Below are 13,076 nucleotides of genomic sequence, written 5' to 3' on the forward strand. Positions count from 1 at the left end.
ATCTTAGGTGGTGTGAGACCACTTTTGATCTAAAGCCGGAATATGCCTGTGGCCCAGAGCAAAGGAAGCTTCTCTCTCCAGGGGGAGAAAAAAGAAACATAAAGTGGAATAGCCTGGGGATGGGTGCTGTGTAGTCAGAGTAGGGAAGAAAGTTGACTCTAAAATTTGGAACAAAATCCAAATTCCTGGGAAATTCTTCAACTTGAAATATGCAGGGAAAACAAAAGGGATGAAGAGGAACCTACAGATTAAGAGTCTTAAAAGACATATATGTCGACCAATAGCAATGTATGGAGTTTATTTGGATCCTGATATATAAACAAACAAACAACTATTTAAAAAAATGACATTAATGAGACAATTGGAAATTTGATCACTGACTGGATATTTGAGGATATTAATGAAATACTGTTAATTTTTAAGGTATAACAATGGTACTGTGATGGTTAAAAAAATCCCTTATCTTTTAAGGTAAAATACTGAAATATTTATACATGAAAGGAAATGATGTCTGGTATTTGCTTCAAAATAATTCTTATTGATGTAAACCCACAGCAAACAGACTGAGAAGCACGAGAGCCGGCGCTGGTGCAGGCAGAACGGAGCGGTCGCTGGGCTCCTACAAACGAGTGGACTGCAGCAGAGTGTGTGGGCAGAAGGGCGGCACAGGAAACCGGAGGGAAAGACTGTTGACATCGACATCTTTAGAGGAATGAGAGCCCCAATACCCACCTGAGGACTCTGACAACTGACCCGGAGGAGAAACTGATAGAATCTGGCATGGGAACCTTTTATAAGGAAGGGAGCTGAGAGCAACGGCTAGCAAAGTGGGCTGTATTTGCTTCCCTTTTAAAATACGCTATTCTGAAAATCCCTCTGTTATAGATAATACAAGGTACAATGCTGCCTTGAATTTATCAAACATTCTGAATTGGTAATAATCTAAATGAATGAGGTTGTAAAGTCAGTTATTTCTCCCATCTGATCAGAACAATGTGCTCTCTGAAAACCTCCTGTGCTGACAGATGACAGCTGCCCAAAATGCACTGGGCGTCCTTGGTCATGTATAAAGAAATGGGAAGTGGGTCTGGAAAGGTGGTCCAAGACCATGGATGGACAGGAAACAGCTGATGGCCAGCTTGCTGGTTACCTCTGCAGAATGCATAGAGTAGTTGGGTGGCAGCTTTTCCAAGGCAACTGGGAGACAGTAGGATCCAGTTTGAAGACGTTCATTTAAGAGAATTGGCAGCCACTGAAACAGATGATGTAAAGAATAAAATGGTATTTATTACAGCATGTAATTCTGGCAATTTATCTAGCTCACAATAATCAAATGCAACTAAATGATGATTAGATATTGACCAGGGCTCTTTTGAGCGTAATTTCTCTCAAGTTCTTTGCATTTTAAATTCCTTGAGAACTCCTGAGATGGTATTATCAATGATTCACTGCTTTCAGAGCCAAACTAGTAGCATTTTTTTCTTTATAGCCAACGTTTGTGTGTGTCTAAACATCAAGGTTCAGTTTACCTTTTATATATTTTAAAGAGATAACTCTTTCTCCTTGGAGGAAAAAATTATTTTTATATGTGAAGCATACACACACATACACACACACACACACTTTGGAAATAATGCACATTGCTATGCTTTTTTATAAATGAGTATTCTTTCAGTATTGATCACCCACTACCTTTCATTCCTGAAATTGTCATTTGCCAAGTCAAGTCATCTCCACTCTGCTACTTCTGACAGGAAAAAAGCAAGTGAAGAGAATGTAGTTGCTTATCTCTGTAGGTACCCTGGATGCACCAGCAACAGCAGTGTGAATCTGCAAGTTGAAAACAACTCACTGAATATCCCAGGAGACTTTCTACTGAGTTTCCTTGCTTCTGCTGACAGCTGATATGATAGAAGGTGAACAGGAGGTGGTGATTTACTGTAAGCTTAGCAGGAAGCTTAATTTTCACTTCTTCATAGAAGTCAGGAGACCTGTTTCAAAAGCACATTATACACGAATAACTTTTAGCAAGAATGACGGCTTCTCTGACTATAATTGTAACACCATGGACCCTCTGCCCCTCAGGATTTGCCTGCCTGGTGTTTCACGCTTCATTTTACATCAGCCTGCTTCTAGCGGAAAGTCCTTGAGATCAAGCTTATGTCACTGAATACACTTCACTTACATAAGGCTGCTCACAAACTAAAAGCTTTGTCAGGAAAAAAAGAAAATCCCTACACACAATAGAAAAATCCAACAACTTAATTTGGACAAGGGATGAGTCCTGCTCTGACCTCCTTTTCATTTCTACCTCAAGAACAGGGTATGACACTCGATTGGCACTCAACAAAAATTTGGGGAAAACAAATGAAGGATGCAGGAAGGAAAAGGGACCTGATTTTACTGAATTATGAAGTCCAGGAGTTTACTAATAGCTTCATGTACATTACTCATTTAACCCTCGTCTCAGTCCAAGAGGGTAGGTTCAGAAAAGTACTTAAATGGGCCAAGGTTACCAGGCTGGGGGCAAATCCAAGTCCGTCTGATCCTGAAAATGTGAATAACAGTTTAGATATTCTGTGACTCAATTTACCCACATAAAAATGAGTGTTCCATTTCTCCTTTGGTCAGCTTAAATCTCAAAGTAGGTAGTGGCATAGGTGTGGAGTGGTGTATAGAAAACAAGGAGACAGAGCAAGGAGGACTGGATTTTGCTTCTGGCCCCTCCAGTATCTCAAAGCTAAGCAGGACACTTTTTTGTCTATGTAACAGCATAAAATCTCTCGGTATCACACTAGGGTAGAAGATTCCAGAAAAGTCAAAACAGTATTAGGTTCTTGAAGACACATTCTCCTGATCACAGTTACTGGCAAAAACTGTCCGTCTGCAACATAGCATCAGGGAACTGGCATGGGCTATCTCTGTCCCTTAGTCCCTGAATTTTAAATTCCTCCTCCCTGGTAGGAGGAATCACCTAAAGATTCAGAAAATCAAGGAGATAATGAAAAAAGCTTGGCATATGTTTAGAACTAGGAAATACACTTACTTGTTATGGTATGTAACGGCTGTGTACACTTCCTGCAGAAATTCAGGGCCATTGGATTTTCCAAAGATGACCTGTTTGCCAGTATAGAAAGGGTCAAATTAACTGTGATATTTGAGTAAATCAAATCAACAATCATCCCACTGGGATGCTCTGGTCTCGTAGAGGTGTATTTTTATAAATTAGGAGCGCTGAGTTCTACACATGACCCAACTGATGCAGAAAAACTGGCTAAAAAAAATAAACTGAGACCCCAGGGGGCTACATCACTGACCGAGGGCCACAGGCTTGTGAGACTAGAAAGTCAGTGCTCTCTCCATTTGCCTCTCCACCTAGAGGTCTGCACTGCAGGGCAATGTCAAAGGGTTGCATCCTCAGTGAGATCCCTTTTCCAGCCTCTTTTCTCTGGTTGCTTTGGTCATTAGGATCTTCACTGGCCACATATTTATGCTATTTAGAAAGACTCCTCTTAGGACACACGTTAGCCCAAAAGGCCCATGACTTCACAAGTGGACTCACTTTTCGAAGAGCCTTCCCTTCTAGATGCAATAATGCCCATGCCAGGCCCCAGAGATTGATAAGTAGTGAACAGGCTGGAGTCTGGCCCCTACCTGTCTCTGGCTGGGCACCTGGGCTACCATCAGGATCTGCAGAGTTGTATCTGGCAGCCCTGATGGACTTGCCAGGGCTGAGAGCAGTGAGAACTAGGGGAGTCTTCCTCCTAGGGTTTCTTCCCCACAACCATTGCAAGAAGATACGTTGTGTTGGGAAGGTAGGTGGGACATTAAAATATGGTTTACTGAATCACTTTACTGTATATATTGCAGACATTGGTGAGTGAGTGAGTGAAGTCGCTCAGTCGTGTCCGACTCTTTGCAACCCCATGGACTGTAGCCTAACCAGGTTCTTCCATCCATGGGATTTTCCAGGTAAGAATACTGGAGTGGGTTGCCATTTCCTTCTCCAGGGGATCTTCCCAACCCAGGGATTGAACCCAGGTTTCCCGCATTGTAGGCAGACGCTTTACTGTCTGAGCCAGCAGGGAAGATCCATTGCAGACACTGGTACAACACTGTAAATCAATTATACTTCAATTTAAAACAATTTGGCCATTAAAATTAATTAATTAAAAGATGGTTTTATCAAAAGTGAATATTTGAAGAACGGGAGCATTGGAAAAAATGTCTTCAATAGAATTCTATGACTTAAAACAGTAATAGCTAACCACCATCTCATTTATAGACAGCTGGTTAAAAAAACACAAATTCTGGGGTTTGGGGCTCCTTAGGGGACACTGTATTACACATTATTATTTGATTTATCTTTTACCTCAGGATGAAGATCCATTCCTAGAAGGTGTTGAGATGGTGTATGTTTATTGTTACTAGGCATCACTTTTTTTAAAAATCTCTAGATGTGGACTGGGGCTTGAGTAGATGTGTACCACAGCATTCAACTGAAAGTACAGCAAACATGGCTGACACCCTGGGCCTGTCTCTCTACTTCTCATGCTGTAAGGATGGCTGAACAAATTCATATTTTTCAGTCCTCTAAAATGATACGCATTTCCGAATGTCACAGCTCACTGCGGAATAAGTTTCGACTTAGGCTGACCCGGATTCCCTATCAGCATCCTGGGACCAATAATGGACCAGACACAAAGGGCTCTGCACATGCTCAGTGGTGCTGGCCTGAATCAACACACACTGTAGACCGATCAGCCGTGGATTTTGTCAGTGTGAACTGACAAGAAGTTCAGCCCGCCCTGCTTAGAGGCAAATGTTTATTCCCCTCCTTACTGGCATAGCACTGCTGGCATCTTCTCCACACATAAACTGGATTTTGATTGTGATGTTCCGGGCAGACGCTAGTTTGTTAGTAAAGTTCAGACTCTGTGGGTAGACATAGAGAAGGTTTCTGGAAAAGAAAAGATGAGGAACCAATCAGTAAGATCTAGAGTCTATTTTAACCAAGTTGCTCAGGGGATGCTGAAGTCTGCACTCATAAGGTGACTGTTCTGAAGGAGATTTTCCTCTCAGAAGTGAATTACTTTTGGAGAATAAATGCATTATTGTTGCTTCTTCCTCTTCAACTGCAGTGATCTGATAATAACCAACACTGTTGTCTGTTTTGCTACACAGAGAGAGGAGTCTGCTGCAGCCGAGAAAGTCCTGGAATGTGGAAATCTGCCCACAGGTAACTATATCTGACACAAAGATAAGAAAACAAAAAGGTTCTGCTCATTTTAAAAAGAAATCATGGCCACAGACTATGGCCTAATTTCATTTCTCCTTTCTAATCCCATGTAGCCTTTTTCTAAAAAAAAATCTTAATTGGGCTGCACCATGCTACATGCAGGATCTTAGTTTCCAGACCAGGGATTGAACCTGTGCCCCCTGGATCAAGTGGAAAAGCAGCGTCTTAAACACTGGACCACCAGGGAAGTCCCCATAGCTTCAACTTTTTTTATTGTCATGACATATTACACTGGTTTAACTTTCTTTTCTTATATAAGATGACAGTTCATCTAAGCCCAATTAGCTATGTAACATAATGCAACACTATGAATAATATACCTATCCATTCAACAACTATAGGACAAATACTAGGCTGACTATAACTGTATATTTTTTCTTTCTATTTGCATTACTACTACTACAATCCACTAAAAAGTAAGCTCCATGAGGGCAGAGATTTTTATCTGACGTTTTTGATTCACTGATGTACTCTCAGCACTACACTGGTGCCTGACATAATAGGTGCTAAAAAAATTATTTGTTGAATAAAAGAATGAATGTATATATATTCAATTAATCATATTCCTGACTTTAAGAAACAACAGTGATACTAATATTTATAAGTATCATTAATATTTATCACAGACTGGTTCCAAAGAGGAAAAGGAGTACGTCAAGGCTGTATATTGTCACCCTGCTTATTTAACTTATATCAGAGTACATCATGAGAAACGCTGGGCTGGAAGAAACACAAGCTGGAATCAAGATTGCCGGGAGAAATACCAATAACCTCAGATATGCAGATGACACCACCCTTATGGCAGAAAGTGAAGAGGAACTAAAAAGCCTCTTGATGAAAGTGAAAGAGAAGAGTGAAAAGTTGGCTTAAAGCTCAACATTCAGAAAACGAAGATCATGGCATCTGGTCCCATCACTTCATGGGAAATAGATGGGGAAACAGTGGAAAAGTGGCATACTTTATTTTTTTGGGCTCCAAAATCACTGCAGATGTTGACTGCAGCCATGAAATTAAAAGTCGCTTACCCCTTGGAAGAAAAGTTATGACCAACCTAGATAGTATATTCAAAAGCAGAGACATTACTTTGCCAACAAAGTTCCATCTAGTCAAGGCTATGGTTTTTCCAGTGGTCATGTATGGATGTGAGAGTTGGACTGTGAAGAAAGCTGAGCGCTGAAGAATTGATGCTTTTGAACTGTGGTGTTGGAGAAGACTCTTGGGAGTTCCTTGGACTGCAAGGAGATCCAACCAGTCCATCCTAAATGAGATCAGTCCTGGGTGTTCATTGGAAGGACTGATGCTAAAGTTGAAACTGCAATACTTTGGCCACCTCATGAGAAGAGTTGACTCATTGGAAAAGACTCTGATGCTGGGAGGGATTGGGGGCAGGAGAGAAGGGGACGACTGAGGATGAGATGGCTGGATGGCATCACCGACTCGATGGACATGAGTTTGAGTGAACTCCAGGAGTTGGTGATGGACAGGGACACCTGGCGTGCTGTGATTCATGGGGTCTCAAAGAGTCGGACACGACTGAGCAACTGAACTGAACTGAACTGAACTGAATATTTATCCTAAGCTGGGTAGTTTCTTTAATTTTCAGAATTATCCTATAGAGAGATACTATTTTCATGGCATCACCCCCACAACACAAATGAAAAAAAAAATGATATAGTTAGGAAACGGCAATCAAGAGCTGAAGTCAGGCACTCTGGCTCCAGAGTCACTCTGTTAACCTTATCCAAGCTCTATTCTCGTCAGATAAGGCTCCCATTAAATAAAATGATAAGATGGCCTTTTCGGACTATTCATGACATCTCTCAGAGGCAAGCTTGCCTTAATTCTCTGGATCTCATTAACAGCTGAGTGTCAACAGTACACCCAAGGCTGATTTGACCGTGTCATGTTCTCTGGGAAAGTGTCCTGTCTTCCTCACTCTTGGTCCATGATTCTAAATCCTAATTACACATTCTGCCCAAAAGGACATATTCTGGCCCCAAAGGCTTTGGATGATAAAACAACCTTTGTGTGAACTAGATTATCAAGAAAACAGTGATCAAGAAGGAGGACCAGGTGACCAGATTTTTTCCCTCTGTGAATAAAGGTTCTCATGATACTTTACAAGGGTTTGCATATTAATCCATACCAGAGTTTCTCAGCCTCACCACTACTGACATTTTGGACTGGATAGTTACCTGCTGTGGGGACTTTCCTGCATATTGTAGGGTGTTAAGCAGCATCCCTGGCCTCTACCCACTAGATGGTAGTAGTATCTCCCCTCTACTCAGCTGTGACAAGTAAAAATGTCTCCAGACATTGCCACATGTCCCCAGGAGTGGCAAAGTCACCCTCACTTGAGAACCACTGACCTATACATGTGAATTTTGCATTACAAATCTATAGAACTATGCCTGGCAAATTTCCTATCTTTAATAGATATAATCAGTGCATCTAGTGGGTCCATACTCACATGTAAAGGGTTTCATTGGAAAAGTATAAAGTCAATACTCAAGAATTAGGCAGAAGAAAATTTTTAATGCTTGATTTATGATGTCAGAGGTAGTCAAGGACTGAAAAACCAAAAGAAAAAGACTAGACGACATTGTTCTTCAGTTCTATCCTCTTCATTGTGATAACCTCCCCCTTGTGGGTGTGCATTGTGTGTGTGCATGAATGCAAGCAAATAGTCTTTTTGGACCAATATTTACATAAATCCATGAATTTACCCCATGGATCTTTCTTGCTACAACAGTATCAACAGTGACAACACTAATAACCACAACCCCAGATAAGTCTCAGTGACTAAGCTAGTGAGCCTCCGTCTGGTGGACACGCAGATGAGGAACTGAGGCCCTGAGAGGTAAAGTGGCAGTTCACTCTGTGAATTAGCCTCCAAGTGGGCAGAGTCCAGTTCGGCGCTGACTCTACAATGGCTGTCTCAGTGATGCCTTGCCAATCTTGCTCGGTCACACTGAGGGACCCCAACTGCGATGCAGGCAGATGGAGCTGATCTTCAGAGGCCATCAGGAAAGGTCACAGATTAGTAATGATGGCAGAAGGCAGTTCACGGTTGGCAATGCAGGTGTCCGTGTGGCTTATACACTCCTCTCTGCTTGCTCTCGGTCATCTCCACGGCCACCACACCCACCAGCAGAGCCAATGTTTACTGAGTGGCCATGTGCGGAGTGGTTAAGGGCTCTGAAGTCAGACTTGGGAAAGCTGCTTAGCCTTTCCAGAGCCTTTCCTAAGCTAACCCCAGTGGGGTTAGTAATTGCACCCACTTCCTAGGACCATAGGGAATGTTAATGAACAAGAACTTAGTGATAGTGAGGTGATGAGTATTACTTCCACAGAGCTAAAGTGAGATACACACCCCAACCTACACCCTCCACTCCAGATCATCCTCATTTCTCACCTGGATTCCCACAGTGCTTTCTGCACTGCTTTCTCTTCTAGATTTGCCCCATTCACTGGACTCCTTATATGTTGGTTAGAAGGGTCTTTCCAAAGTGTAAAACGGATGATGTCAGGAGCCTACAAGGGTTCCTAAACGTCTTCTCATGGGCAATTTCTCCGATGTTACCAGGCATCACTTTCCCACACTGGCCTTCTTCAAGGCCTAGAATATTTTAAACTCATTCTCACCTTGGCGGCTCCTATACCTGCAGTTTTCTCTGCCTAGAAAAGCGTCTCCTGTTCTCTAACTGACTCATTCCTTCTCATCTCTGGGGTTTTAGCTCACAGGTCAGATCCTCAAAGAGGTCTTTCTCCTATCCTACTTAATTGGGCCACTCCATTCACATATTCTCTCTCTCTTATAATTATACGATGATCATACATACATACATATGCTCACAAAAATGACTGATTATGAATAATGATTATGAAAATAACACATGTACCCATTCTCTTCAATCTCGAATACTTGCAAAGTACAGAAAAGTAGCAAGAATGAAACAGCCCCCATTTGATATCCCAACACAAGATTACTGCCGAGGCTAGCATATGTCCCTCTAGTCTTCTTCCCTCTATATGTTAAATATTTTATCAAACATTTTTATACACAAAACTTTAAAAAAATGTTTATTGCCATTTAACATTGTTCCGTTATGACCATTTTCTGGTGTCACTAAACATTTGTTTTTTTGGCCATACCACGTGGCACGTGGGATCTTAGTTCTTCAATCAGGGATTGAACCTCACGGCTGCACTGGAAGGCAGAGTCTTCACCACTAGAGCCAGGGAAGTCATTAAATAGTTTCAATAAACGTGATTGTAATGAATGTATATTATCCTGCATTATGAGTGTGCCATTATTTACACAGTCTCAAAAAATAAACACTAAGATTATTTCCTTTTTTTTTTTTCAATTCCAAAGTTAGAATGAACACTTTCTATACCTTGCCTCTCTGCAATTCAGGGTACTTCTGGAAGAATCCCTTTTAATTCTATATAGCTCAGTTTCTTCATCTTTAAATTAATTGAAAAGATACCAATCAACCTTTCTTTATGCTGTGCTAGAAGAAATAATGAGCCAGAGTTCATAAAAATGCTTTGAAGTAGAGAGATGAAAGGGTCTGTGTAAATCACAATGGTAGTAGCCCAGCAAGCCTGGATAAGCAAGTCAGCTGTCAGCACACTGGTTTCCTACATCCCAAGCCAGGGCACCACCTACCTGTCCTACACATCTCCCAACACCAGTCGACAGTTTTGCACGCGGCTTCCAAAGGGGTTGCGGGCCCCTATGTCGGAGCATCATTACCACGGGCACTCAGCGTTCTGCCCTGTGTGCACGTTCTGCAGAATGCAGAGCAGCAGAGAAACATCCAGGGAATTTAGTCCACATTCCTTTTCTGTGGACCAGAGACTGACTAACCCAGAGAGGTTAAGTGATTTTGCCTAATAATTTTTTTAAGAAGATGCATTTCCCAAGGATCATCATAATTCTTACTGGCAAGAATACTAAGTGATATGTTTTGTTAAATCTGCATGATTTCTAAGAAATGAATGTAACAAAATAATAGTGTTTTCTTTTGGAAGGAAAGATCTACCCACAGGGTCAGTAATCCACAAAGCCTCAACCAGATAAGAATAATTATCAATAAACTGATAAACAGCCTCATACATTTTATATATGGTAAATTATAAGTGTGTGTGTGTGTGTATCAGTCACTCAGTTGTGTCTGACTCTTTGCAACCCCATGGACTGTAGCTTGCCCGGCTCCTTTGTCTATGGAATTCTCCAGGCAAGAATACCACAGTGGGTAGCCATTCCCTTCTCCAGGGGATGTTCCCAACCCAGGGACCAAACCCAGGTCTCCCGCACTGCAGGCAGATTTTTATGGTCTGAGCCACCAGGGAAGACCGAGAATTACATTATCTAATGATTTTTGAGAATGTCAACTATAACTGAACTAGGGATCCCTTGCTAGGAATCCCTGACCCAGAAGTTTCTTTAGTAATTACAGGCCTAACGTAAGTGTGGGCATTTAGTATAATCTCATCTTTTCCCAAATGTGGGCAAAAATGCTTCTCTTCAGTCAGGTGCATCACAACACAGAATAGGATGTTTGGTATTCATCAACAATTTTCTTTCCAAAGCCACTTCAGATGGCTTCTCTTGATTATAAACTATTTTAGTAACTCCAAATTCTTTCCATTGATTCAGCAACAGCCCCTCAACTTATTTTTAAACTGTTGGCACTGAGCAGCTCCAGGAAGTCAGAAGTTAACTTGTGGAATCTGGCCATTATTAGATCCAATTGTTGACCAAACTCTCTCTGCTCTTTATGGTTTTGGGATCATCCTCTATTTCTTTTGCTGAAAACAGGTTAACTCAAGGGACCTTGAAGTCTCTGAAAGCCACAATGCCAAAAACATCAGTTTGGTTTCTCCTCCGTTTAGCCTATCCCTCATCCAGTACAAGGAAACAAAGAGAAAAGCTGCCCTATAAAACAGAAAAACAAACTATAGAATGGAAGAAAATATTTACAACTGATACAGCTGACAAGGGAATTATCTCCAAAATATACATACAGCTCCTATAACTCAATGTAAAAAAAAAAAACTAATAAAAAATGGGCAGAAGATCGAAATAGACATTTCTTCAAAAAAGACAAACAGATCGCCAATAGGCACATGAAAAGATGCTACACATTGCTAATTATTAGGGAAACATAAATCAAAACTACAATGAGGCCCCACCTCACACCGGTCAGAATGGTCATCATCAAAAAGTATACAAATCAAATGCTGGAGAAGGTATGGAGCAAAAGGAACCCTTCTACACTGTTGGTGGGAATGTATATTGGTACAGCCACTAGGGAGAACAGTATAGAAGTTTCTTAAAAAAACAAAAATAGAGCTACCAGATGATCCTGCAATCCCACTCCTGGGCAAATATATAGAGAAAACCATAAATCAAAAAGATACCATGCACCCCAATGTTCACTGCAGCCCTATTTGCAACAAGACATGGAAGGAACCTAAATGTCCATTGACAGACAATGAATAATGATATAACCTAAGCTGCTTTTACACCAGGGAAGGTGAGCTTATATGATTAGTGACCCTCATTAGGTAAGATTCTGAGTGAGAATATCCTTTTAAAAAAACTACAAAATGGAGCTGCCCTGGTGGCTCTGTCGTAAAGAATTCATCTGCCAATGCAGGAGATACAGGTTTGATCCCTGACCTGGGAAGATTCCACATGCCGAGGAGCAACTAAGTCCGTGTGCCACAACTACTGGGCTGTGCTCTGGAGCCCAGGAGCTGCAACTGCTGAGCCCACATGCCACAACTACTGAAGCCCGGGTGCCCTAGAGCCTGTGCTCCACACAAGAGAAGCCACCATGTGAAAAGCCTGCACGCCACAACTAGAGAACAGCCCCCACTCACTGCAACTGGGGAAGAACCCATGCAGCAACAAAGACCCAGCACAGCCAAAACAAATAAATAAAGTTATCTTAAAAAAAAAAAAAAAAACACAACTACCAAATGTTCTACAGATAGAAGGTCGACAAGTCAATTTCCTCACCTTTTTATTACACAAAAAGGCTGGAGTTAAGTCTCAAATGCAATGATACTCAAGAAGAACTTAGAAAATTGCAATATATGATACAAATGAAGATTCTTTTCCTATCAAGACTATAAATGTAAAACAGCTGAGTAGACTGTACAGGGCAACCTTAAACACTCTGCAGGGCAGTGAGATCTTAAAACGTGTTACTTAACGAATGGATCAGTTTCTCTGGGTCTCTCTCTCCATCTTCCAATTGAAGTCTCTCATGTATCTCTTGGCGGTGCTCACTTTCTCTGTCTCTCTCCTTCCCTCTCTCCTCTCTCCCTGTCTTTAATCCATGTGTGTGTCTCTGACTCTCTTTCAGTGTCCCTCACTTTCTCTCTTTCTGTATCTTTCTGATACACCCTCTCGCATCCTTTTCTCTCCCTCACAATCTCTCAGAAAATGGCAAAATGTTCCTTCTGTAGGGGCACTCCTTCAGTTTCACTGAGTCACTAAAATCCATTTTCTTCTGAGTTTGCAAGCGTTTGATGATTTCTCACCCTGGGCTGGGCCTCGGTTGTGGGCAGGATGACAGACACAGGGCCTAAGATCTATGAACATCTCAGAATTCTAAAAAAATGTCTGAGACCCTCAAAAATGATTAACTCCAAAATATAAAAAGTAAAACCTCAAAACAAAAATTAACAAATTTTAAATTAAAATTAAATGCTTACCAAATGCAACATTTTATCAGTTGACAGTAATTCTACTAAG

The 13,076-nt window shown here is 41.4% G+C and overlaps 1 protein-coding gene across 2 annotated transcripts in view; it reads right to left on the bottom strand.

Annotated features, from left to right (window-relative positions):
- The window catches only part of DOCK8 (dedicator of cytokinesis 8), a 235,049-nt gene that overhangs the window by 80,843 nt on the left and 141,130 nt on the right, over positions 1-13,076 (bottom strand). For both annotated transcript variants that reach the window (XM_013965961.2, XM_018052045.1), the window contains 4 exons: positions 4,843-4,960; positions 3,047-3,117; positions 1,853-1,991; positions 1,151-1,252 (listed from right to left, as the gene is read on the bottom strand). In XM_013965961.2, coding sequence (XP_013821415.2) covers positions 1,151-1,252; positions 1,853-1,991; positions 3,047-3,117; positions 4,843-4,960 — 430 coding nt within the window. The remainder of the gene's footprint in view (positions 1-1,150; positions 1,253-1,852; positions 1,992-3,046; positions 3,118-4,842; positions 4,961-13,076) is intronic.

Source organism: Capra hircus, chromosome 8 (genome assembly GCF_001704415.2).
Source record: "Capra hircus breed San Clemente chromosome 8, ASM170441v1, whole genome shotgun sequence".
Taxonomy (NCBI): Eukaryota; Metazoa; Chordata; class Mammalia; order Artiodactyla; family Bovidae; genus Capra; species Capra hircus.